The sequence below is a fragment of the Toxotes jaculatrix genome, chromosome 13 (genome assembly GCF_017976425.1).
Source record: "Toxotes jaculatrix isolate fToxJac2 chromosome 13, fToxJac2.pri, whole genome shotgun sequence".
NCBI classification, from domain to species: Eukaryota; Metazoa; Chordata; class Actinopteri; family Toxotidae; genus Toxotes; species Toxotes jaculatrix.
The window spans coordinates 5,108,206-5,132,757 of NC_054406.1; the positions used below are offsets into that span (position 1 = coordinate 5,108,206).

Genomic DNA, 24,552 nt, shown 5'->3' on the forward strand with positions numbered 1-24,552 from the left:
ATTCTCGCTTTACCATTGGTCCGTTCGGGAGATTTGTACCCGCCCCGTGTGACGATGTATCTTGGTAAGAACATATTTTACACACCGGGAACGCTTGAGCGGGCGGGGCTGAGGGTTCCCTGACTGAAAGTAAGGGTGATTTGTGGCTGTGAAAGAAAGAGAAAGAAAGAAAGAAAGAAAGAAAGACATTGCCTAAATTTATTTTGTGGATAGAAAGACCTGCATGGTAAGACCTGTATATTGTATGTGTTGTACATTTACAATTTTTGCTCTACAGCAGATTAGCACTTCTGTAAGGACTTTTTTTTTTTACAGTGTGTTGACTCTTTACTGTAGGGACAGAGAATAATGCAATATTACTGTTTACTGAATTTAATATATTACAGTTACTAGTTATTTTTCAAATGTAATTATTGTTATAGATTAAACTACCTAAAGTCGTTCAAAATATCTCCAGGCATGCATGCAGTGACTTCATTTGCCCACTGTGAGTGAGGAGCGGACCTTAGTTTATACAGTGAAACACTGTACTTTTTTTTGGCTAACCCAAACACTTGAAGACCACTGTTTTTCTCCATTTTTTTCTCTAATCATACACTTCACCTATTGTTTGTTAGATAACCTGTGTATATCTACATCCCCACCTTATAATCTTTTCTCATCTTATACTATAATTTACACTGAAGATTAGTTTTACTTCATCTGCATTCCGTTACTGTCCCACTACTAACTCGGATCATTAAAATTTGATCTGCCAGTGCGGTAAAGAAAAATTACGCATGCGCACATCAGGTTGAACGGCTTCTAACTGGCGCATGCGCTGTTACAAATCGTTAGAAGCAGGAGCAGCAGTAGCTCAGGTCAGTCGGTCCAGTCAGCAGTCATCCACGCATCTATCTATATTCCCTTTTCTTAAATTAGCCACTTTAAGCTTCGCGATACCGCCCCCAATTTCAGCGTCGGTACGGAGCCGCCAGGCCGGGACAGAGACGGAGAGAGAGGCCTCGGCCATGGAAGCGCTCGGACCCGGTAAGAGATTTAAGAAAATAAGAGAAGGAGGGAGCAGCAGCGGAGAGAGCGAGCCGTGTGCGGGGCGCGTGTGCGCAAATGCGTCGCTTCACTGGGGGCCGCGGCTGCAGCGAGGCCTCGACGCGCTGACGGGAAAACAAACCGAGGCCCAGCCCGTGTGTCTGTGTACATATGTATGTGTGACCCTATTTACATCGAGCGGAAGCCACATTTCTTATCTGTACTGAGAGACTTGGTGTTTTTATCGGTCTTCCAGTCGTGTCTGCACGGTTTTATTTATCTGAAGCGCGCACAGCTCGTCGTGTCGGGGCTGGCATTGTGTGAGTGGGGATTTAACTAGGACCTTCCTTCCTCCTTCCTTCCGCGTCGTGGTGTGTTTACGTTGATGTTTGTTCACGGTGTGTTTCTTCCTGGCTATATAGTTACGACCTGAATTCGACAAAAAGAGACCATGTAGTGCCGTCGAAATTTGACAAAATACCCCATTTTCGTCTAAAACATGTAAATTTGCGACATCGCCGTCAGGAACGGTGCGTCTCTTCGGGCTGCCAGCGGCCAAGATGACAGCGATGGGTGGAAAAAACAAGATGAATGCCAATAAAACACATGTTGCAGGCGTTAAACGAGCAGACGTGGGTATTTTGTGACTCGTAATTTACTGGTGTTGTGCGAGGCTGTCATTGGTTTACGCGCTTCTCCTTGGGCAGCAGCCATGCGCCCGTGAGAGCACAGCAGGGATGGATGGCGCTTTTATCGATCAGATCTGCAGGCCAGCTCCATATTATTCACCTCCTATATGATAACAAAGGCACTTCTTTTGCAGCGGTGCGGTGATCTAACGATAAAGCTTGCAGAGGGAAGGGAGCCACGCACCAAGCGATACAGCATGCAGCATGCAAAATATGTTTACCTTTCCCCCTCCTTAGTTTGTTGTTTTCTGTGTGAAGCGCGCCTTTTGGTAAACGAGGAATTGAATGCAACTTGCAGAGTAACACACAATTTTTGCGATTGTTGATTATTGTTGACTCGCTGTACGTGCACACAGAGCACATTGCCCACTCTGGAGAGAAGGTGGTGGCATTAGGAAAACCAAGATGTATCGCTGAAGGAGTAAATGTGTTTTGCAGCAGCGTTCAGATACATGTCTCAGGGATGCAGGAAGCCGTGTGAGGGGCGAGTTTTGGAAACAGTATTGTACAACACATCCACAGGTGTGAGAGTCCTGGTAGCTTCTTTGTCACACACAATCAGTGCAAGCCCTCGAGTTTTAATTCAGCAGCTGCTACATCGCGAAACAGCTCAACGTGTACTTTCCATTTTAACCTCACTGCTATTTTACCAGTGAGCTGCATTTTGTTATGGTAGCATTTAATGTTTACCTTCCAATGTAAAGTGTGGATGCAGATTTTCCACCACACCCATGATCAACACACACTGATAATGATGAATGGGGACTCAACAGTATGATTTTTGTGGCCAGTGGAGGAGACTATGCAGTTGCATAACAGGTTTGTAATATAGACCATTGGATTGATCAGAAAACTGTGCTTGATAAACAAAGGTTTGTATCTGTAATATTAGTTTTGTACATTAAGGAATTTAAGTTTGCAGTTACAAATCTAAACGCACAGGCTTGCAGAAGTTCACAACTCTGATTTTTAAAGCAAACCTTTTTGAAATAATATTTCATAATATTCCATATAATTTTTAAAAATCCTCTTTTGCATGGAGAGGTATACACTTTGAAAAACAAGATAACAATAAGATGACTAACTTTCACCTCTAAAATTAGCCAAGTTATACTAGAATGATGCTGCATTGCACCACAGCTGGATGTCCTGTCATGTTATGGCTCAACAATAGAGCCTCCTCCGGTTTGTAGGGGTTTGTAGTTGTAGGGGATTTCTTCAGAAACTTGCACTTTTTGGCTTTTGCTTTGGTGCGACTGGAATCGTTTAGGTAGGGCCCCCCAAAAGTTGTGCGTAATGATGTGATGTAGGTCTGGGGTGGTGTCTTCACAAAGCAGCTGTTTTAATCTTTTTCTTTTTTTTTTTTTGGCTCCAAATTTGTGAGATCCAGCTGTTAAATGGCTGTAAACTGAAGCAAAATAAAGGTTGGCATGAATGCATACATTGTCACAGGAAATGTATGAATGGAGGCAAACCGACAACAGTTTTCTTTAGTTGGTGTGAACTGCTGCAAAGATAAGTCTACTGAATACGAAACATTTTTCAGCTTGAGTGAGAAATTCATGATTGTCCCAAAATGTATGACTCCACTTCACGAATATAAAGAGATGGGGGCAAAAAAAAAAGCCAAAGCCTGGAGTAAAATAAATGAAACTGTGGTTCCTAGAAAAATGTGGCAATATTTGATGTTAAATTGAGTATAAGCTGCCACATATAGACAGTTTTACATTGACTGGTGGATGTTTCCGTTTAGTGAATGGTCACTAAGCCTTTTCTCAGTATATCCACCTCTTCCACAGTCCAGTGTATACTACCTTAACCCAGGTGATTTGCAGGTGTAGGCGTCAGTACGCTCCCTGCTCTGTGCTGTTAGTCTGAGTCATCACCGGGCCAAGCCATCATCCTCATGCTTAGCTTAAGCCCAGCTGTCTCTCGGCTTGATCGCACTGTGGTTACCAGGGACACGCATAGCATTAGGAGGCTCTACAGTGCATGAGTGGCAAACCTTGCTCAGCAAATGTGAGCGCGCTGCACATAATCTAATGATTTTTAAACATTAGATCAGTGAAGAGAAAAATCGGCGTAGTAAGACGGGCAGGCGATTATCTTTGTGTTGCTCCTTGAACATGTTAGTGGTCAAGTTGGATCCAAAGCTGAAAGATGGATATGGATTGTATATGGAGCAGAACTACTTGTTTCCCTCCGCTGAATCTGTCATTTTCTGCACCAGGAAAAGCTAATTTCACTTCCTCTGTGACTCAAAGTAGATTGCAGCTCTGTCTCACTTCGAGCAGAAGCGTAGAATTATGGAGGAAGCTTGCTTGACGGGCTGTTTAAATTGAGCCCTAAATGCCACCTTTGACCAATCTGTCTTTTCTGTGATATCTGGCTCTGTTTTAAAATGTTTTATTGAGAAGTCACTCTGTAAGAAAGAAAATGTTTCGCAGACCAGATCAGATTGTCAACCTGGTGATCTTCAATAATGCATGAAAAGGCTGCTAAAGGGGTGTATAACCCACACAGCTGGCATCGCAAAATGTACATTTTTTTCTAGAGTAATTAAATAAGTAGGTATCAGAATGTGTTTGTGACATTCATACACACAAAAAAAAAGATGGGCATGTTTAGGCGAGAGGTCCCTTAAAGAGGGTTTCTTGTTGTGGGACATAATGTTCTTTTGCATTTTTTATAGCTTTAATGTGTAATTAAGCTGTACTCTCTGATGTTGGATAACGTCAACATTCATGGGATGTTTATTTAGAATTTTTTTCCTATTAGAAGCTCTTGGTTAATTTGTGCCTGCTTGCCTGTGCCCATCTTTTCCCCCTGACAGGTCCTGTCCAGGTTTGGGCTCTAAAATATCCTCATTTGCATGAATGTAGGCCAGTTTTTTCCCCCTCCTGTCTTTATAGTGGCAGTATAAAATACTGAAGTGACCCAATATTTATCCAAGTTTTTTGCTCTAGGTCCTAACTTGCATACAACATACCAATGCATATTGTTTTTTTCTTCTTGGTTTTGTTTTGATGTAATGTAGTTAGAGCTGAGAAGATTATTCGATCAGTCAGTGAATGGAAAAATAATCTAGTATTAATTGTTTTGATTATCAATGAATAATTTCACTCATTTTTCAGGCAAGAATAGTGAAAATATTCTAAAAAGTCTCTAGTTCTACCTTCTCACATCTGAGGGTTTGCTCCGTCTCTTTTGAAAACTGAATATTTAGGGGTTTTGGCTTGTTGGTTGAACAAAACAAGACATTTGAAGGTGGGCTCTGGGAAGTTGGCATTGGCTTTTCTCTCACTAATTATTTTTTATTATAACTAAACGATTAATTGTAAAAAAATAATAATAATCAGCAGATTAATCCGTAATCAAAATAATTGTTAGTCGCACTTTTTATCATCTTCATGACGATTAAAACTTGCTGCCATTTAGTTTGAGCTCTTAAACCACCTGAAAAACAACAAACCTGAACAATTAAGAAAATAATAAAGATTAATAAACATTAATCATTAATGAAAACCTGAGAGGTGGGTGTGATGGTGTTGACAGTGGTAAATAGGTGGGTGCTTGAGGAGGGATGGGTTCAGGCGATTCACGCTGAGATACTCACACGTTTCTAAGCGTGGTAGTGTGGCAGCTGAGGAGGCTAAATATAGGTACAGCTCTGTTTTTGGTGAAAGTGGAAGAGGAGGACCTCGAACTCCTGGAGCTTCACACATGTACAGTAAAAGCTTTTCTGTAGTACCTGTACATGCATCCAATGAGAAGAAAAAATAGAAAGGCATGAACAATTCCATGTGATTCGGTACACAAGCTGAATCATAAGGCCTCAAAGGCCTTAGAATATGTTGGTCTTAAATTTAATTTACCAAAAATATTTTCTCTTGTCTGTTGTAGGCAGTAATGTGAGCCACAAAATGGTTTTTGAAACCCATTGTGTGCTGTCAGGCGACATTACACACCTATGAACTTAAAGTCGGATTGTTGTGACATTGGATTGAATTAGTGCTGTGACAGTGAATTAATAGATTTGTTGATTTTTATTATCCTTTGGAGTTATTAGACTGAAGTTAGTATACTGCTGGCAAATACTGAAAAGTTCGATGTAATAATTAATTGTTCTAGGCTTTAAGGTCCCTACTGGTATGATGGTGAAATGGGTATTAATTTGCATTCTGTATGAAATTATAAAGGTCTGAAAAAAAGCGTAACTTTAGCATGTTAATTTTTCCATACACACCACAAAGCACCAAAATGAACGTTCCTCAGTTACCATTCGACTGCTGTACACTTGCAATGTTGTAGCATACAATGCAGAGCTATGCACATGATGTTGAGCTTGCCAGTTTGCAGCATGGCATAGAGGACTTGCTATGCCTTTTGTTGCTATCAGTAACAAGGCCAGTAGGACAAAGTCGAGTGAATCATCAGAGGATTTTGGTCCAAGTCGTGACAAATGACAGCAGACATGTAACAAATAGCTTCTTGTTTGAGACTGTCATAAACACAATGATTTAAAAAAGCTGAGTGACGTCAAAATCAAGCTAATGGTTTGTTTGTATGATGATGGAGGAGGAGGAGGAGGAGGAGGAGTGGGTAATAGGGAGCAGGGGAGGAGATTTGGGGCCCAGGCTACACGAGGGCATGTTGGGAAGCGTGTTTTCAGGAAGCGATGGGGAGGGTCTCGATTGTCTGTGTTCTCGCGCCTCACTTGCTAACTGGAGCGTGTGGGTGCATGGAGTTCAGGAGGACCCCTGGAGTCTCTTAGCTGTCAGTTGACAAAAGCATTAAGCGGCCTCCTCCAACTTCCTCCAGTACCACCAGCAAAATATGATTTTAACTTTGTTTATATATAATATAGATAAAATATTTTTGTCCTGAGTTTACTCTCACTCTGTTGCTCGCTGTTCTTTTTATGTCCCAACGAACTCAGAGCACAGAAGTACTGTATGTGTTTCCTCTTTGCGCGTTATGCAGACACATTTTACAGATTTTGCATCACAGCATCTCCTTCCTTCCTTGTTTATGTACGACAGCGAGTAATGCTGCTGTGTGAGATGAGTCATTTTCAGGTTTGCTGTAACTCGACGCAGCCTGAGGTCTTAAGCACATATGTGCTGTTTCAGACCGGTGATTTAAGACATTGTGCGCCTCCACTGCCTGCAGCTTTTTATTCTGCAGTGTAGGTCTAACACCTGTGTTGGGCACTTTTGTTCATATACTGTATGCAATGTGTGTGTGTGTGGGGTGGGATGTGTGTGTGGCATGTACTGTGTGTAACGGTAATCCCAGACTCTTTGCGTGGCACCCCCTCCATATGGCCCTGCTGCTGTCTGTCTGAGAGGAGCTCGGCCTTTGTCTCGGCGTGAGGGGTGGGCGCCCTGCGTGTTTGGGTGGAGCTGGGGGCGGGCTGAAGGATAATTGGAGGTCATTGTTTCTCCAGCCCCTTGTTTGACCCATGTAGGTCAGGGGCCAGAGTTACCGATCAATCAAAGCGTATATGTGCGCCTCTGGGCTGTGAGGCCATTTCAGTGCATTCAAGCAGGTGTCACTGATGAGATGGTTTGCAACAAGCTTGGCGTTACGCCGCGCTCATTCATCTTTCAAATTTGACATTTAATGGAGAGAGAAATGCACACGCTCTCACCGTCGCTTCCCTGGTTCCAATACAAAAAATAAATGCCAAACATGGCTCATTTGAAACTTTTTACAAAACTCTGATAACCTTTGTAGCTCGCACTGAGAGGTGGAAAAGGGCTAATGTTGGATGTATTCACTATTTAAAATAAAAGAAACTTATATATAAACAATATATTTATTGAAATGTCAATTAAAGCCATTTGAACCGTGAGCTAATCATACATTTTCATTCAGGGGATCATTAAGTATGTACTTGTTGTGAAATGACTTACTGACTAAAATATAACTACTTTTCTCTTTGTTGTCTCCAGGCCCGCCTGCCCCTACCTCTCTGTTTCAGCCTCCGCGGCGTCCCGGCCTCGGCACGGTGGGGAAACCCATCCGGCTCCTTGCCAACCACTTCCAGGTGCAGATTCCCAAGATTGATGTCTATCACTATGATATCGACATCAAGCCTGAGAAACGGCCTCGAAGGGTCAACAGGTAAAACCACAGACAGTTTCTAGCAGAAATTTTCTTTTCACTGGAGATTTTATCTTAGATGTTTAAGTTACTGGTGAGTGTGAGTGTGTGTTTCACCATCCTGTTCCCTCTGCCTTCTAGGGAGGTGGTGGACACCATGGTGCGGCACTTCAAGATGCAGATCTTTGGAGACCGACAGCCTGGCTATGATGGGAAGAGGAACATGTACACAGCACATCCACTGCCAATAGGGAGAGACAGGGTTGGTATCTCAAAGACTTGGCCCTCGTGTCTTGAGCACGGACACAAATTCATGTTTGTGTAAATGTTTTTGTCCTGTGGGAAAAATCAGTCAGCTCTAAGGATTCTAAGGGAGAAATAGTTTGCTTTCAAGGGTCTAAACCAAATAGATTTGTTCATATTTTAGAGGGTGGCAGGCATGTAAAATGGTTTAGTGGATTAGGTTGAGCAGGCAGACTAGATGTATGTAGATTTGTGAGTGGAGGGTCGCCAGCTTGAATTCCAGATTAGCCTGGAAAATCGGGGCCAAGAATGTGAGACTACTAATACTTTTAAAAGAAGATACAGCCCCAAACATTCTCGGGCTCTGTATTTCATTAATCTGTCTGCTTCATTGCTCCGTGGGAAGTAGTGTTGATGATGTGTTGGAATTTTCTTGTAACCACCTCCCTGAGTCTGCCTTGTACTGACAACACTCTGAAAGATGCTCGAATATCAAGAAGGTTTTTTTCATGTAGTTATGAGTTTGGTCGAAGAGTTTTAATATCACTGTATTCAAAGGAAATCATTTCTCTGCTATTGAAACTAGTAATTTTGAATTCTTGATCTTTCACCACAAACATTTTCATATTGTTCTGGCAGCTGCCTTATGAGCAATGGATACTTTACTTACATTAGAAAAATTACTTCACAAATGTTAAATATTTCTCAGCAGGTAAAATATAAATGTAAGATAAGCCTTGGCCTTGATTCTGCTCTTACACAAAAACTGTTAGAATATTACCATTTAGGTAATTGAAAGTCTCATTAAATTTCAGGGGAGCTGTTCCTGAAGGTGATATTATGTTTATGTTCAGCCTGGGGAACGTGAAAAAACCAGTTTCCTCATTTACAAAAATCATGCTTAGCAAAAGTGATAAATGTAATCTAATTCTTTTTTCCTAGATTGTTTATACCTGTTGACTCTATATGGTTGTATTAATGAAATGGTTTTTTTTCATTGTCATTGTAAAGACATTGATTCACCAAGGATTCTTTGGTGTTGCTCTCTTCTTTCTTTGCCCATGGGTATTTATCACTTATCGCTTTCTGTCACCTGTTCTTCAATCAATTTCTTTTCACTCGTCTTTTGTTCGCCTCGCTCCCTTTGTCCTTTCCCCCCTCCCTCTCTGGCCTCACCTCCCTTTCTCTCCATCCTCAGGTGGATCTGGAGGTGACCCTGCCTGGCGAGGGGAAGGATCAGACGTTCAAGGTGTCTTTGCAGTGGGTGTCCGTGGTCAGTCTTCAGATGCTGCTGGAAGCCCTGTCAGGCCACCTTAACGAGGTCCCCGAAGACTCTGTTCAGGCTCTGGATGTCATCACACGGCACCTGCCTTCCATGAGGTACCGCTTTTCATCCATCTGTGCCTTTTAACAAACACATCAGCCACATTTTCAGGTGTTGACAGTTATTGCTTTTCACCTTTAATTTGTCTGTATTACTTAATTTCCTGCTGTCGCCCGTTTCCCTGATCAGATCAAATCTCTCTGATATAGATTTGCCTGTCCATAGTTCATTACAGTACCATGGATGCATTTTCAGAGAGTTGACTCACTTAGATCAGCTTTTAAAACACTAATACAGCAACTGAACAACAGGACACTCCTTTTTATGCAGTTTTGCAAACATTTGTCGCTCCTTGTGTGTCCAGGTACACTAAAGTAATCCAGTTAATTCATTCAAAATGTTCAAACCACACTGTATTGCGTAAACGTGTGAGCCTATCTTGGTCTTAAGTCCTGGAAAATAAATATTCTCATATAAGCTTTGCAGCTTTGCAGTCATCAAGGTTGTTTGAGTCTATGTTGATTGATTTTGATCAGTTATGAAGCAGTGGTCCTCCAGGGATATAAAATGGCATCAGTTTTATAGAAATGAAATGAAACTTGTGTTTTTGAGTGATGCTCTCCCAGTTCAGAAGTTGTGGTCACTTCATCAAAGCACCCAGTTCACTCATGTGAGCGTGTCAGTGATCGAGCGTCTGCATTTGTGCGCACAGGTACACTCCAGTGGGGCGCTCGTTTTTCTCCCCTCCGGAGGGCTATTACCATCCTCTTGGTGGAGGCAGGGAGGTGTGGTTTGGTTTCCATCAGTCTGTCCGTCCTGCCATGTGGAACATGATGCTCAACATCGATGGTAAGACCTGAATGGAAATGATCTGCTTCTGTGCTGTGGGTGATTTAACTTTGCTCTGAAATAATGTAGTAGTGATTTGTGATCATTGATGTGCGACTGTTACTACTGTGTACTGTATGTCGTCGTTAATTGATATGATTCTTTTCATGTCTAATGTTGTAGCCTCAGCCACCCGCTTAATACTCTGCTCAGCAAGTTTTAATGTATTTTCTATGATTGTTTGGGGGAAAAAAAACACAAAATTTTGTTCCTTTTACGCCCAAACTGTAACAATAGACTTTACTACTTTCCACCTAATGCATCCATCATGGAGATCGGGTGGGAGAATTCAAGTAATGGTTACGTGCATAAGAGAAAAAGACAACGAAGGTCGAAGGGGTAGTTGAGATGTTTGCTCAACACCAAGACCAAATCACACCATCTGTGACAGGGACTCATATAAAATACTCTGTGAACACAAGTAATGTGAATGTAATGTTAACCTGACTTTGATGGTTTGCTTAGTAGATATTATGTGTGGGTGTATCCACAAGGTTATGAGGAGAGAAAGTCATTCTTATGGAATGATGTTAAGCAGTCTGCAGCTGTTGCTGTGGAAGACATGAGGACATTTATTATGGCTATGAGAAGGTGCTTTAAGTCTCTTGAAAGCCTCCTTTATGTCACTGCTGAATCCCCACTCTCCAATTCTGAAGCCTAGGCCAGACTCTGCCTGTGATATATACACCATCTTGGACTTATTTGATTGCAGTTATTAATTTGTGAGACCGGTTTATAAATATTGTCGTTTCTCTTGCACCCCGCAGTGTCAGCCACTGCTTTCTACCGTGCTCAGCCTGTGATAGAGTTCATGTGCGAGGTGCTTGACATACAGAACATCAATGAACAGACCAAACCACTGACCGACTCGCAGCGCGTCAAATTCACCAAGGAAATAAGAGGTGAGCTCTCATTACCCACACACACACTCGCAGAATAGGCATTCATTATGTGACTTGTAATGCTTTGAATTTGCCAAAGTAGAGGAGGCTTAGCATAAACAGGCATACACAATTTATACGCACAGCTTTTATGACTCAGTGTGTATCCAGTTCACCACAGAGATTACATGTAGGTGTGAGCCTGCAAGGTACATGCATGTTTGTTTTTTATGCAGTGTGTAAGAAGTTAAGAAACTACACCCACTCCTGACACGTAATCATGCTGTATACACACCGTTTAATCTACACCAATGCTGAACACTTGTTCTTAACCTTGGGGGAACAAAGGATTATGTTTCTGCCTTTGAACAGAAGCTAGCGAGTCACAGATCAGAAAACATGCCCATGATATTGATAACTTACAGAAGTTTTGATGCAAAACTTGCAGCTATTTCAAGGAGCTCTGGTTTCCGTTTGTCTCCATCTCAGTTATTGTTACTACACAAAGAGTCACTAGATAATATTGCAGGAACTCCTAGTATTTTTAGTTTTTTTTTTTTAGTTTTGATGTAATTCTGAACCAGTCTGTGGAATTTCAACTGCGTATTTTCTGCAGCAGACACTTGTAAACTTTTTCCATTCTCCTTGTGGTTTGTTTAACCGACTTATGACAAATGTCTGAAAGGAGACTGCAGAGAGCAGTAAAAGCCCTCTACACAATTGGCTCCCCCCTCAGCATTTATCTGTATCGTGGCCTGAAAATGCCTGTAGATGAACAGATGAGTACAGTTCCAACCAACTAAATTCAAAGCATTAAAAATATTTGAAATTGCAGTTGGTGGAAGAAGGGTCCTGCTTCATTTCAACATTTAGTAAACGCACTTTCTTGTGTTTTCTGAACAGGCTTGAAAGTTGAGGTCACGCACTGTGGTCAGATGAAGAGGAAGTATCGTGTGTGCAATGTCACTCGCCGACCCGCCAGCCACCAGACGTAAGTGCCGTTCACCATCGTATCACAGCAAAGGCAATGCTGTATGTGCCAAAAGAATCATAACATAATAAGATGTCATTAATATGACATCAGTGCAACTTTGGTCGTGTTTCCCTTTTGTTCTGCATACTCGCGAACTTCAATGGCCTTCACCCACATATTCCATTTATTCACAGGTTCCCCTTACAGCTTGAGAACGGCCAAGCCATGGAGTGCACAGTAGCACAGTATTTCAAGCAGAAGTACAATCTGCAGCTGAAGTATCCACATTTACCCTGCCTGCAAGTAGGGCAGGAACAGAAGCACACCTATCTTCCCCTGGAGGTGAGAAAGAGACTGTTTTGATGCTTGAATTTATTTTAGGGTCAGGCAAAAATGCCTTTCATCTCCAACAGCGACTTTATCCCTTTTTAATTTCCAGCTGTTGTTCCTCTAATCTTATTGGATTTTGCTTGATTGGTGAAAAGTTTGTTTTCCTCCTTCTCTGTAGGTCTGTAATATTGTAGCAGGCCAGCGCTGTATCAAGAAACTGACAGACAACCAGACATCCACCATGATTAAAGCTACAGCTCGCTCAGCCCCTGACAGACAGGAAGAGATCAGCAGACTGGTGAGTGCTGTTTCCTTCTCAGGGCAGGAGTAAGAAAAGCAAATAGAGAAGCTAACGTTTGGTGAAAGTTTCTGTAAGCACTTGTAAGTTTTAGTCGCTTCTTTGAACTCAGTCTTGCCTAAATGCTAAATAAGAGAGAAAGCTTGAATAAAATATTCCTTTAGCAGTTCATGGAAACTTGTTAAGTCTTTCTCTTCCTCAATCCCATGTTTCTCCTCCTCCACCCTTTCCCAGGTCAAAAGCAACAGCATGGTCGGGGGCCCGGACCCTTACCTGAAAGAATTTGGTATTGTGGTGCACAATGACATGACGGAGGTGACGGGGCGTGTTCTCCCTGCGCCCATGCTGCAGTATGGGGGCCGGGTGAGTACAGACACAGGGAGGGACTGTGGCAGGGTGAGTACTGGGCAGGGGCTACACTCTTGGGGGAGGGGGGCACAAGCCTGATTGGGAACACACAGGGTGGGGGGCATCACCGAATGAATGCGAGGCATGGGGGAAGATCCAGGTTTGCACAGATTACTTATCAGAAGGATGAGACATGTTTGAGCTCATTGTTTTTGGTAATTTGAAAAATACATTTTTATCAGAAACTAATGGATTTTTTTTTTGAGCCACAGCAAATTTTATGTGGATGAATATTCATAATGTTTAAAAAAAAGCAGCAGCTCTCTGAAGCAAGTTTAACTAGAAGTTGTAATCGATGCAGGTAATTCAGGTGGTGACCAAATGCCAAAAGTTAAAATATGCAGACGTGGAACTTGCCCCGTGTTATAATCCTGTGGTGCATCTCAGCAGTCTGTTCACTGTGTGCATATACTTTCAATACTCTTCACCGACACAGCTTTTAAACATGTAAATAATAATACAGTGCACATAGACAAGAGCTTGGCTTTTCACTCGTCGCTTTCAGTAGTGTCTGTCTAGGTGGAGGTAATGAGTGGAGGAGCCAGTCACTGCAGACTGCTGAGACTCACCCGCTGAATCTCAAACCAGCTGTTCTGAAAGATCCTGACCGGATGGTGCATGCAGGAGAGAAATGTAAACACTTCTGAGCAGACCTGTGTGGACCTGGAAGGCAATCATTTGCATCCAGCTTGTCAACAGATAACTTAGAATTTTATCACGGAGCGAAATTGGCATTTTTATCCATTTTTGGCAAAACACAGAACTCTGACTCTAACTTCACTACCTGGTTGTAAGGTGTGAGAGGCTGAATTGGGATTCAAGGATTGTGTGTGAGGGGGGAAAAATGGATGTGCTGCACGCGACGGGAGGACGATAAGACTCATAGCCACCCAGCATCAAAGTAAAAGCTGTCTGAAATATTCACTGAAGTCTGTTAATTTGACTTTGACTTAATCTCCCATCTGAAAGTGAAAAGGTTAATATACATACCACAGGAGCTGGAATGTAACTCTCCATTCAGAGACGGCGTTTAGTGATTCTGCTGAGACGAGATGAAACTCTAATGATCCCTGTGGGGAAATTGTCTGTCGTTGGCTGCCGCTCTGAACTCAAATTGTTCCTCGAAATTAAAGCAGATTGTTGCCTGAAAAATAAATAAATAAATAACACACTGGTGCGCCGGTGTTGAGCTAAAATCTCTGCTATTAGCTTCCTGAACTATATGTTGGTTAATTTACCTAAGATCGTATCACAACATTCTCTTTCTGAAAGGCTTGGCCACTTGCCTGCTGGGATATCGAGTCTAATCGGCTTCCAGTGAAATGCTCTTAAATGTAGACTGAAAGCTTTTCCCATCTCTGTGATCACTTGGTATGAATGAAATACAACCACACTTTTCATTTTGTTCAATGGTATGCTGATGTTGATAGCACATACAGTTGCATCAAAGTATTCACAAAAACAAAGAACACTCCCTGGTGAGACTGTATGCACAACACGTGAGATGGGAAAGGCGACAGTCGATATCTTGTGTGACCTACACTGTGATGACATTTTTTAAATTGCTGACAACAACCTGCACTTATTTATTAGGTGGTTTTAAATCCTGAAACTATGATCATGTTAAAGATTTTTTTAAGACAATCTTGTAATGAGATGGAGAGGCTTTTAACTTTTCTTGGCATGCCACACTCAAATAGTTCACTGTGGTCTCTTGTTTCGGAGAATGAAAGCTCTTAATGGCCTTTGGCAAATCTTGTTAACTTAATTGAAAGCCACTGCCCTTTGAATTTGTATTCACAACCAAACTCGAAGTAGGAGCACTCACCTAATGATGACTTTCTGAGTAGATACAGTACAGTACTTTTGTTCGCTGTTCATGTCAGGGCTCCTGATATGGGAAGCGATATTTATGTGCAATAAGACACTGAGCCTTACTTTATTTGTGCTAATCTAACAATGCACATAGGGCCGGGTGGGGTTTTAATGTATAATGTTTGTCTGCATATGGAAGGAAAATCAAAGTGGGGGTTGGGCTGTTGTACCTTCTGTATTGGCTCATCCAACCGGGGGGTTGACTAAGAGAGTAGGGACTCTCTCCGCAGAATAAAACCGTGGCCACGCCCAACCAGGGCGTGTGGGACATGAGAGGGAAGCAGTTCTACGCTGGCATCGAGATCAAGGTCTGGGCTGTGGCCTGCTTCGCCCCACAGAAACAGTGTCGGGAGGACCTGCTCAAGTGAGTCATGGACTTTTGTCATGCCGCGTTGTCTCAGAAATTTATGTGACGAGGACAAGGGAAGGTGTCAACATAAGGCAAATGCAGATGAGGCCTAGACGGTGTTTCTGTTGAGGTAACGTAACACAGACACTGGGCTGTGTGATGGTAGTTTGTCAGTCAGTCCACCACATGGTCCAGAGTGAAATCTCTCACCAACTAATGGATACATGGCATGACATTTTGATACAGACATTCATCGTTCCCAGGCAAGGTGCCTTAATGACTTTGGTGATCTCCTGACTTTTCCTCTTTTGCCACCAGCAGGTTGACATTTGTGGTTCAGTGTGAAATGTCTTGACAGACGTTCGTTATCGCAGAATACCTTTAAAATGAATGACGTTCCCATCAGACTATACCTTTCTTTAAGTTTAGTCTTACTTTGCATGTTAGCCAATGATAACATACTAAAATGTGGAATTTTGATGATAAGCAATGCATGAGAAAAGAAAAAAAGTTTTAACTTCTGATTTAATTACTGGCCAATTATTACATTTACTTAGTAAACTTACTTAGTAAATCTACATATCCCTGCTGTCTTGAATTTTTAGATGGTCTCTGCTTATGCTGCTGATTTCTGATGAGCTGTTAATGCTTTTCCATAGGAGCTTCACTGACCAGCTGCGAAAGATCTCAAAGGATGCTGGGATGCCCATTCAAGGCCAGCCCTGTTTCTGTAAATACGCCCAAGGAGCTGACAGTGTGGAGCCCATGTTCAAACACCTCAAAATGTCTTATGTAGGCCTGCAGCTGATTGTGGTCATTCTGCCGGGCAAAACACCCGTCTATGGTAAGACGCTGAAATTCATAATTTAGCATTTCAGTGAATGAGAAAAAAGCAAAAGATTTTTAGAGATGGGGGAAAGGAAGAGGGTCTCATACGTATGAATTCAGATTTGCAAAGCTTCATTTTTTTTTTTATTCTAAGGTTAATCAATCAATTTTTGAACTAAATGTCTTGCGGTATTGATTTTGGTCATCTGCGTCTTCATCTGCAGCTGAGGTAAAGCGGGTGGGAGACACACTCCTCGGCATGGCCACCCAGTGTGTCCAGGTGAAGAACGTAGTGAAGACGTCCCCTCAGACCCTCTCCAACCTCTGCCTCAAGATCAACGCCAAGCTGGGAGGCATCAACAACGTCCTGGTGCCTCATCAGAGGTCAGCATGGATCTTGTAATTTCTTGGTTGCAGCCTTGATGGGAGTCTGGAATGCTTCTTAGCTTTGGATGTTGGTGATTGGTTAGATGCTTTCTGAATACAGACAGCCCACGGTAATCATGTGGTGAAGCTCAATCTGAGCTGAAGTAATAATCTGCATAATTTTCATAAATTTTGCCGTTCCTGGCATTTTTTTAAATTTTACATCTGGTGCTTTTATTCTGGGAATCTTGAGGAATAAATATGATGTCGGCTTTTCACTTTGTGCAATCATATTTGGATCTTTTTTTCCTCACATACTTTTCTTCATAGTAGTGCTGGTCTTGGTTTAGACATTGAATAGGAAATATGATGTACACGCCTGTGATGCAGAGTCTGTTTTCTTTCTTTTTCTCTTTTTTCCTGTCCTTGGTTCAGGCCCTCTGTGTTCCAGCAGCCGGTCATCTTCTTAGGGGCTGATGTGACACATCCTCCAGCAGGTGATGGGAAGAAGCCGTCCATCGCGGCGGTGGTGGGCAGCATGGACGGCCACCCCAGCAGATACTGTGCAACAGTGCGAGTCCAGACATCCAGACAAGACATGTCCCAGGTAACTGCTGTTTTCTGTGGTTTTGTGAACTGCCCCCTCCCCTTTACTTTCCTCCATTCTGAGCCTAAACCAGATGTTGTTGTCTCTCCAGGAGCAGCTATTCAGCCAGGAGGTAATCCAAGACTTGACCAACATGGTGCGGGAGCTGCTCATCCAGTTCTACAAGTCCACACGCTTCAAGCCCACACGCATCATCTATTATCGTGGCGGCGTGTCTGAGGGACAGATGAAACAGGTGAGAGATTGGCAGTATGCAGCAGTGTTTTTCCAGTCATCTTTATAATTGTCTTCAGCTTATTCTTATCATGTTTTTGGCAAGTCCCACGTGTAATGTGCAATATATTGACACGTGTTGCAGAGGATACGTTTAAAGCGTATGCATGCTTTTGTGTATTTTCAGGTGGCGTGGCCGGAGCTGATAGCCATCCGCAAAGCATGTATCAGTCTGGAGGAGGATTATCGGCCAGGCATTACCTACATCGTGGTCCAGAAACGTCACCACACTCGTCTCTTCTGCTCTGACAAAGCTGAGAGGGTCAGCGGCAGCTCACTGTGCCACGATGTGACATTATGATTTTCTGTTGTACAACACTGCTTTGTATTAACTGTCATCTCACTGATTGCCCCCCCCCCCCCCCCCCCCCCCCCCGCCCTGCAGGTGGGGAAGAGCGGTAATGTCCCAGCTGGCACCACAGTGGACAGTACCATCACACACCCGTCCGAGTTTGACTTCTACCTGTGCAGCCATGCTGGGATTCAGGTGAGAGACAAAAGCTCACACACTGAGCGTTACAGACGATGATCTCTCATAAACTGTTCGCTAAATGAGATGTCTCATCGTGGTAAGAATGCAAGTGCAACTTTGAACTGTGTCCAGCTCTGTCCAGTTCTCAAAGTCTTTTGCAGATTTGAAACGAAACAGGGATTTGGCACATTTACACGCAATAACATACAAATTATGGTTGAAACCCATTATTTCAGTGGAAATTGTCCTCTCGGGTACAGCAATTTTGCTCTGCGGTTACCGCAGTAATGATGCTTAATGACAATAAACGGCATGATTGGAATGCTTCTTTGACCCATCAGATAGTTTGGCTGTTATCTACAGTGATGCACCACCAACAAACTATCTGTCCCCTTTGAAAGACAGCTGCAAAAAAATGACTGCGAACAGGCACTTGCATTGGCTTATGTTTCAGCACATGTCTCCTGCCCTTACTTTGCTCGAGAGAGGTCCTCAGCTCACTCACCGACTGATTTGAACGATTTATTGCATACTGTATCTGAGAAGAACTGCAGTAGGGGTTTACTACTTTAACTCATTGTGCGTCCTCAGGGAACCAGTCGTCCCTCCCACTACCACGTCCTGTGGGATGACAACTGTTTCACGGCCGATGAACTGCAGCTCCTCACCTACCAGCTGTGCCACACCTACGTCCGCTGCACTCGTTCCGTCTCCATCCCGGCACCGGCCTACTACGCCAGGCTGGTGGCTTTCCGAGCCCGCTACCACCTGGTGGACAAAGACCATGACAGGTAAGGAATATCCTGGAGATTCCAGTTCAGGGGAGCTCGTGTCTGGTTGAGCCTGAAATGTTATAAAACTGGATTAATAATACATCTTTGCAGTGTGTGACACCATTTGAAACGCCCACAGTGATTGTCCTGAGGGGATAATATCCCTGAAACACCATAACTGTTTAGACCACTGAGACAATTTAGATGACAGTTAGAGGAATGATGCATGGACTTGTATGAAACAGGCATTTACTGACCAGGACACAGCTTCTGATTCTCATTTTAACCTCTTTGCTGTTCATTTCTTGCATTTTTGTGACGTATCATTCCTGATGGAGTAAAAGAAAACCCTGCCTTTCTCTGTATTGCAGTGCTGAAGGCAGCCACGTGTCAGGCCAGAGTAACGGCCGGGACCCCCAGGCTCTGGCCAAGGCAGTTCAGATCCACTATGATACCCAGCACACCATGTACTTCGCCTGAGCTAGCGAGCACGTCAGCCAGTCCACCCGCGGATTCCCTGTTTGTTTTTTTTGTTTTTTTCTTCTGTCTTTTTTATCTCTTCTTTGCCAGTCTCTCTCTTCTCCTATCTCTCTCTCTCCTTGTAGTCTGTCTCTTACTCTTCACATACTCACTTTACATTTTCTGAATCTGCACCAAAGCGGCTCTTGGACAGGAGAACCTGCTGTGTCTCAATGTCCAGCAGTTTCCTTTTCATGGAACAGTCTCCAACCAGCGTTCCCAATTGAGCCGCCTTTCTAACCAGCAATTCAGCACTGCGAACCCTTGAGGGCTCCCAGTGCACCAAAAAAAAAAAAAAAAAAGAAAAAACAAAAACAAACCATACCCACACATACTACAAGTTGAGCCATTATTTTTAGTTTGTTTTTGTTTTTTCTATTTGAATGTCTGTACTCTTGTGTTCGTAAGATACACTGAGCAAGGGAGTGGACTGGCACAACCTGTGTCAGCACAGCTCTTTAGCTCTCCCAGCTAAGCAGGACTCTTATCTACTTTTACCTCAAAGCCCCTTTGGGCAAAATCTGTCACAAGGTCTTGGGTTTATTGGGTGGTGGGAAGGGAACTCTACATGAAAAGAGATGGAGGGGAGTTGACCTTTTGAGAATGATATATATATTTTTTCCTTTTTATGAGCGTGTGTTTTAACTTTTTCTCCTTTACGGTCTTTTACAAGCGAGGTGACCTGGGTGTCCATGCCCATCATTACTTTCCTCCCATCTTAGCAAAGAATACGCAAGTCTGTATGCGACTGAGTGTTGTGTGTGTGTGTGTGTGTGTGTGTTTATGTGAGCGTGTGCGCATCTCTGTATATACATGTACTGCTGTATGAGAGTGTGTTCATGTGTGCATGTGTTTCATGGCAGGCCACTGAATTGTAAAGGGAAATCAAGGAGATAACTGCTGTAAATGCCTCAGATTTGTTGTTTTTATATTCACACATACAGTACAAATAAGCATATATTTACATCTATAGAGCAACTTTGAGACATATGACTTAAACAGGCCTCATAGAGGCTGGTGTGGGTATTTGTAGCAGTCCTGGTTCACTTATGAATTGAAATGCTTTGAGTTACGTTTTGAACATCTGTGCTTTAGGGCAAGATGGGTGGGATTTGTGCCTTTGTGTGCCTCAAAACATCGTTTAATCCCAGAAGAAATAAGTAACTTAACTCATTTAAAGTAATAAGTGAAACCAGGTCTGATGTGTAGCAGTAGTTACTGTGGTCTGGCCTGTGACTGGCTCAGCATTGGGACCTGTTGAATGGCTGAAGGCATTAGACACAGAGAGTGGTCTTATCAGCCTTGCTCTCTGTGTGAAAAGCGGGATCTTATTTTTCCTTGGACCTGATTATCTGAAAGATTATATGATGACACTGCTGGACGTTGCTTTTCTGTCTTTTTGTTTTTTTGTTTTTTGTTTTTTGTTTTTTGGTTAAGTAGTTTCAAGGGCCGGAAACCAACATAGTTTTTTGAGGTCTCCTTTGCTAATACTGGCCAACTCATTGCACTGACCCGGGACGCTAGGCAAGCAACAGAGGGCACTCTCAATCTCTCTTACCTTTATGCATTTATACATATGAATCAACAAAGCAGATTTGTAAAAGTTTAATATAAGATGTTTTGTGGTTATCTTAAAAAAAACTGTTGTTTAGAATTAGTAGTTTACCATTGATGTTGTTGTTGTTATCGTTGTTGTCAATGTTGTTACTATTGTGATGAAATTTTAAGGATGGCAGCAAAGCTAGTTATATAGTTACTAGTGCGACTTCAGGAATAGACTTCGGTTGTTGAGCTGCAGGTTACGGAGTAGAGCTTTGGGTTGGACATTTTTTTGTAGCATTCTGGCTAATGGTGAGAAGAAGTTGGCCCCAAGGTGGATGAATTCTTGCTTCCCCTGTAGGTTCTGATGTGAGTAAAGGTTAGCGGCAGGTTGGAGGTATTGTGTAGCACTCCGCCCGGTTAAACAGATCTGCCGAAATCAGTTGGTTTTGATCAGATAGATGGAGACAATCAGGGATTGTAATCAGACTGAACCTAGATTAAGGAATTTGTTAAAAAGCAGTTTGTGATAGGCAATGAGTTGAATTTTTAGACTTTTTAAAAATGGTTTCTATTACTCTGTGTGTATTTGAAGTATACCCATCTTAAAGTCTCTACTATTTAATGGTGTTTGTTTCCTATTTTTATGCATTTTTAACACTGGATTAAATGAATTGACAATAAGCATAAGCACTGCCCTTGGACCCCCTGTACAAACACTCAGCAAACTGTTGCCATAGGCCAAAAAAAAAAACACAGTGACCTGAAGTGGTGACATTTGCGCAAGTGGTGCCCCCTGGTGTTGCGATTGGAGATAAAGATGTAGGACAGAAGGTTTGGAGAAACAGTCGACGTGCACGCCTCATCAGGGGGGGACAGCTCATTGAAAACCCTTTTGTAATAAACCACCCGTAAAGCAGCAGGTTTACTATGAATGAGTTTGAGCACCTGCCTGTTGAAGGCGTGGGCGTTGGCGTCAGAGAAGAAGCAGTGAATGAGGAGGGCTAGTTTGGGGGGGGGGGGGGGGGGGATTGGGAGGGTGTTGTCCAGGCATTGCATGCAATAAGTTGTACTCTTTGCTTAAAGGGGGCAGATCAGTTTTTAAAACATGCACTAGTTTTACCAGTCAAGTCAGCGATTGTGATTGAACATTCATCTGGCATCTCTAATGGGGAATGATTTGATGTTTTAAATCACAATATTTGATCATTAAACTCCAGTCAGATAAATGATCACTTCCTATTTGTACCATGACATTGGAAAGCAATATTAACCCAGTTCTAGTTTTCAAATGTGGAGAAACAAAGCTATAATTCTACTCATTGTGGTTGTTGGTCTACTCTCACTATTGTGTCTCTGTACTTTTATTTTTTTTTAATTTTTTGTTTATTTTATTTGCTTCTATCAATCAGTGGGAATGTGCATTTGGTGGAATAGTTATGTAGGCTTTAGACAATTTTCTTTAAAGTAACAAAATTTAGACTTTGCTTGCCTGCATGCCAGAGTATTGTCCTTTTTAAAAAGAAAAAAAAGAAAAAATCTTTTTGGAATCATATTTATTATGAGAAAGAAAAAAAATATAAGTGCTTTTTTTTTTTTTCTTCTTTTTTTGGGTTAAATGTTTATCAACTTAGTGGGACTGTTTTAGGCTAGCAATATTTGTCCAGTCTCTCTAAGATGTATTTTAAAGATTCCTACACAAATGTCAGTAATTTGGGAGGTACAAGCTGTTTTCTGAGGCAAGGGGGGCCGGCTCTTTGCGTCGTGTTCAAATTCAAACGAGGTACTTTCTTCAAACGTGGACCCGTTAAAGACCGAAACCCCTCTCCTCTGTACCAGGTTACTGTAGCGAGCATCCATTTTGTCTCCTCGTTCCTGGTTTGTACCTGTGGCCACGCCTTTTGGTTGGTGGGTGGGTCGGTGGGTTGGGGCTCTCCTGTCTCCATGGCAACTCTGCTGACCCCTCACAAATGCACTTCCTCTTTGTGAAGGGGTCCCCATGGCATCGACGGAGCAGGATTACCTCTTTTTAACCTTTTTAAAAAAAGATCCATAATTCTTTCTGTGCCCCAATAGAAAGAGAGCATGAATTATTTTTTAAATTCCTCTCACTTTGATATATTGTTATATCTTAACGGATTTGTAATTTGACATTGTGTATTGTGTATTTTAATTTTATTTTATTTTCCCTTTTGGTTCCTTTTTGGGGTTTGTTATAGCTCTGCTCTGTTTTTTTTTTTTTTTTTCTGCTAGTGGTCTCTGAAGCTGTGTGTGATTGTCTAATAGCAATAGAACCGTAGAATTGGAACAGTCCAATTCCATGAATGGAACGTTCCAATCCTGTGAATGAACGGAACCCTGTCTGACCAGTTATGAGAGGGTGGGGTATGTTCTAGCTCCACCCCCCACAGCAGAGGGCCATTCACTCACTGTTATTGCTATTATGTGACATGGTCAAAAAATTTTTTAGCCTGCAGGGAATTCTTGTGTTAATGTGCAAAGTAATAAATTGGTATTTTATGCCTATAAACATAGCTTGTGTGTTCTCGTCATTGATGACAGATGTCATTCTGCACTATTGAATATGGGTTCTTACTGAATGTCTTTCATGGAGCTGGTTGACCAATTAACACAAAAGCCTCTGTGTGTGTTTTGTCACTAGATGGCATTCTTTACCAAGGTAAATAGGATCACATTATTACTGAGAACAGTAAAACATTAATGATGTAACCATTTCCTCACCGTCACAGTCATCTAAGAACAGCTGAACGAGGCATGAAGGGATCAAAGCACCCTAATGGTGCTTTCTTTTCACTTTATTTTCGGTTTTCCTGTTTTCTTAACATATAAAAACAATTACAAGTGGTCATGCACTCCCCTGTGTGTTGATATTATGACATAAAATTGATATAATGAAACACTAAATATTTGTCTTTATTACAATGAATATAAGGCAGTGAGGCATTAATATTATCTGTGGTGTAATTTCACTAGAATCCTGTATTGGACTTGTGCCTCACATACATGTGTCTATCCTCTCACACAGGATAGCCATCATTGGTATGTGTCACCTTCCTCTGCCTCCCTTTGTGTATCATCCCCTCTCCTCTCCCGTTTCCTGTGTCCCGGCTGGTTGTCATGACCACCGTTACCAAGGAGAGAGGAGGCTACAGAAGAAAGGAAACCTGAACCACAGATCTTGATGCCATGATATTTAATTCATCGGCACAATGGAACACCAAGGTTCAGTGTAATGCATATGGAGTGAGAGCGGTCTTGGGTAGAGGGGACATTTCTGAATATGAAGACAAAGAGCTGCTGTCACATCCTTCTGTTACAGAAAGACTATTTTTTTCCACCTCTAGCCGTTTACTTGACAATAGCAATAATGAAATTACTTTGTTATAGAGCTGTCGTTTAATGTTTCAACCACAATTCTGTGACAGTTGAAATTAAGTAATTAAGATTAAACACAAAAAGCAATGTTGGGTAAAGTCTCAGAATTCTTGGTTTTGTAATTTCCTCAGCGTCCAGATGAAACTGTGTGTGATGTGAACACAGTGGTGAGTGACTTTTTACCTATAACCTGTGTATATCTCCTGTGGCTTTTCAGCATTTCAGCCTCATTGTTAGAGGAACTATGACCCCACTTTGTGAAGCTGTGTCTCGCTTTCACGGCCGTGTCAGACAAAAAGGGCAAATGAAAGCTAATTTTTGTGAAAGCTGCTTTAAAATACACGTCAGTTTGTGAAGTATGGAGCAATTCAAAGTGTGTGATCC

General features: G+C 42.3%; 1 protein-coding gene across 4 annotated transcripts; it reads left to right on the forward strand.

Moving 5' to 3' along the window:
• Positions 1 to 851: 851 nt before the first annotated feature.
• ago4 (argonaute RISC component 4) lies at positions 852 to 23,298 on the forward strand. 4 transcript variants are annotated; one of them, XM_041052722.1, is made up of 19 exons: positions 852 to 1,029; positions 7,676 to 7,847; positions 7,968 to 8,088; positions 9,268 to 9,449; positions 10,106 to 10,242; positions 11,049 to 11,183; positions 12,066 to 12,153; positions 12,330 to 12,477; positions 12,644 to 12,763; positions 12,998 to 13,159; positions 15,262 to 15,410; positions 16,055 to 16,239; positions 16,448 to 16,607; positions 17,025 to 17,196; positions 17,288 to 17,431; positions 17,597 to 17,731; positions 17,855 to 17,956; positions 18,533 to 18,732; positions 19,086 to 23,298. In XM_041052722.1, the coding sequence occupies exons 1-19, from the start codon at positions 1,011 to 1,013 to the stop codon at positions 19,192 to 19,194; spliced, it is 2,640 nt and encodes an 879-aa protein (XP_040908656.1). In that variant the 5' UTR covers positions 852 to 1,010; the 3' UTR covers positions 19,195 to 23,298. The 4 variants fall into 4 exon arrangements, with proteins under 4 accessions (XP_040908656.1, XP_040908657.1, XP_040908658.1 ...); XM_041052723.1 differs by having other exon boundaries at positions 15,277 to 15,410; XM_041052724.1 differs by having other exon boundaries at positions 12,998 to 13,126.
• The last annotated feature ends 1,254 nt before the right edge of the window (positions 23,299 to 24,552 follow it).

What these genes read in the sequence shown, in the direction of transcription:
- ago4 (XM_041052722.1), top strand. An exon ending in TGTCGGGAGGACCTGCTCAA is followed by an intron (nt 15,411 to 16,054) that starts GTGAGTCATGGA and finishes GCTTTTCCATAG; the next exon opens with GAGCTTCACTGACCAGCTGC. An exon ending in GTGGACAAAGACCATGACAG is followed by an intron (nt 18,733 to 19,085) that starts GTAAGGAATATC and finishes TCTGTATTGCAG; the next exon opens with TGCTGAAGGCAGCCACGTGT.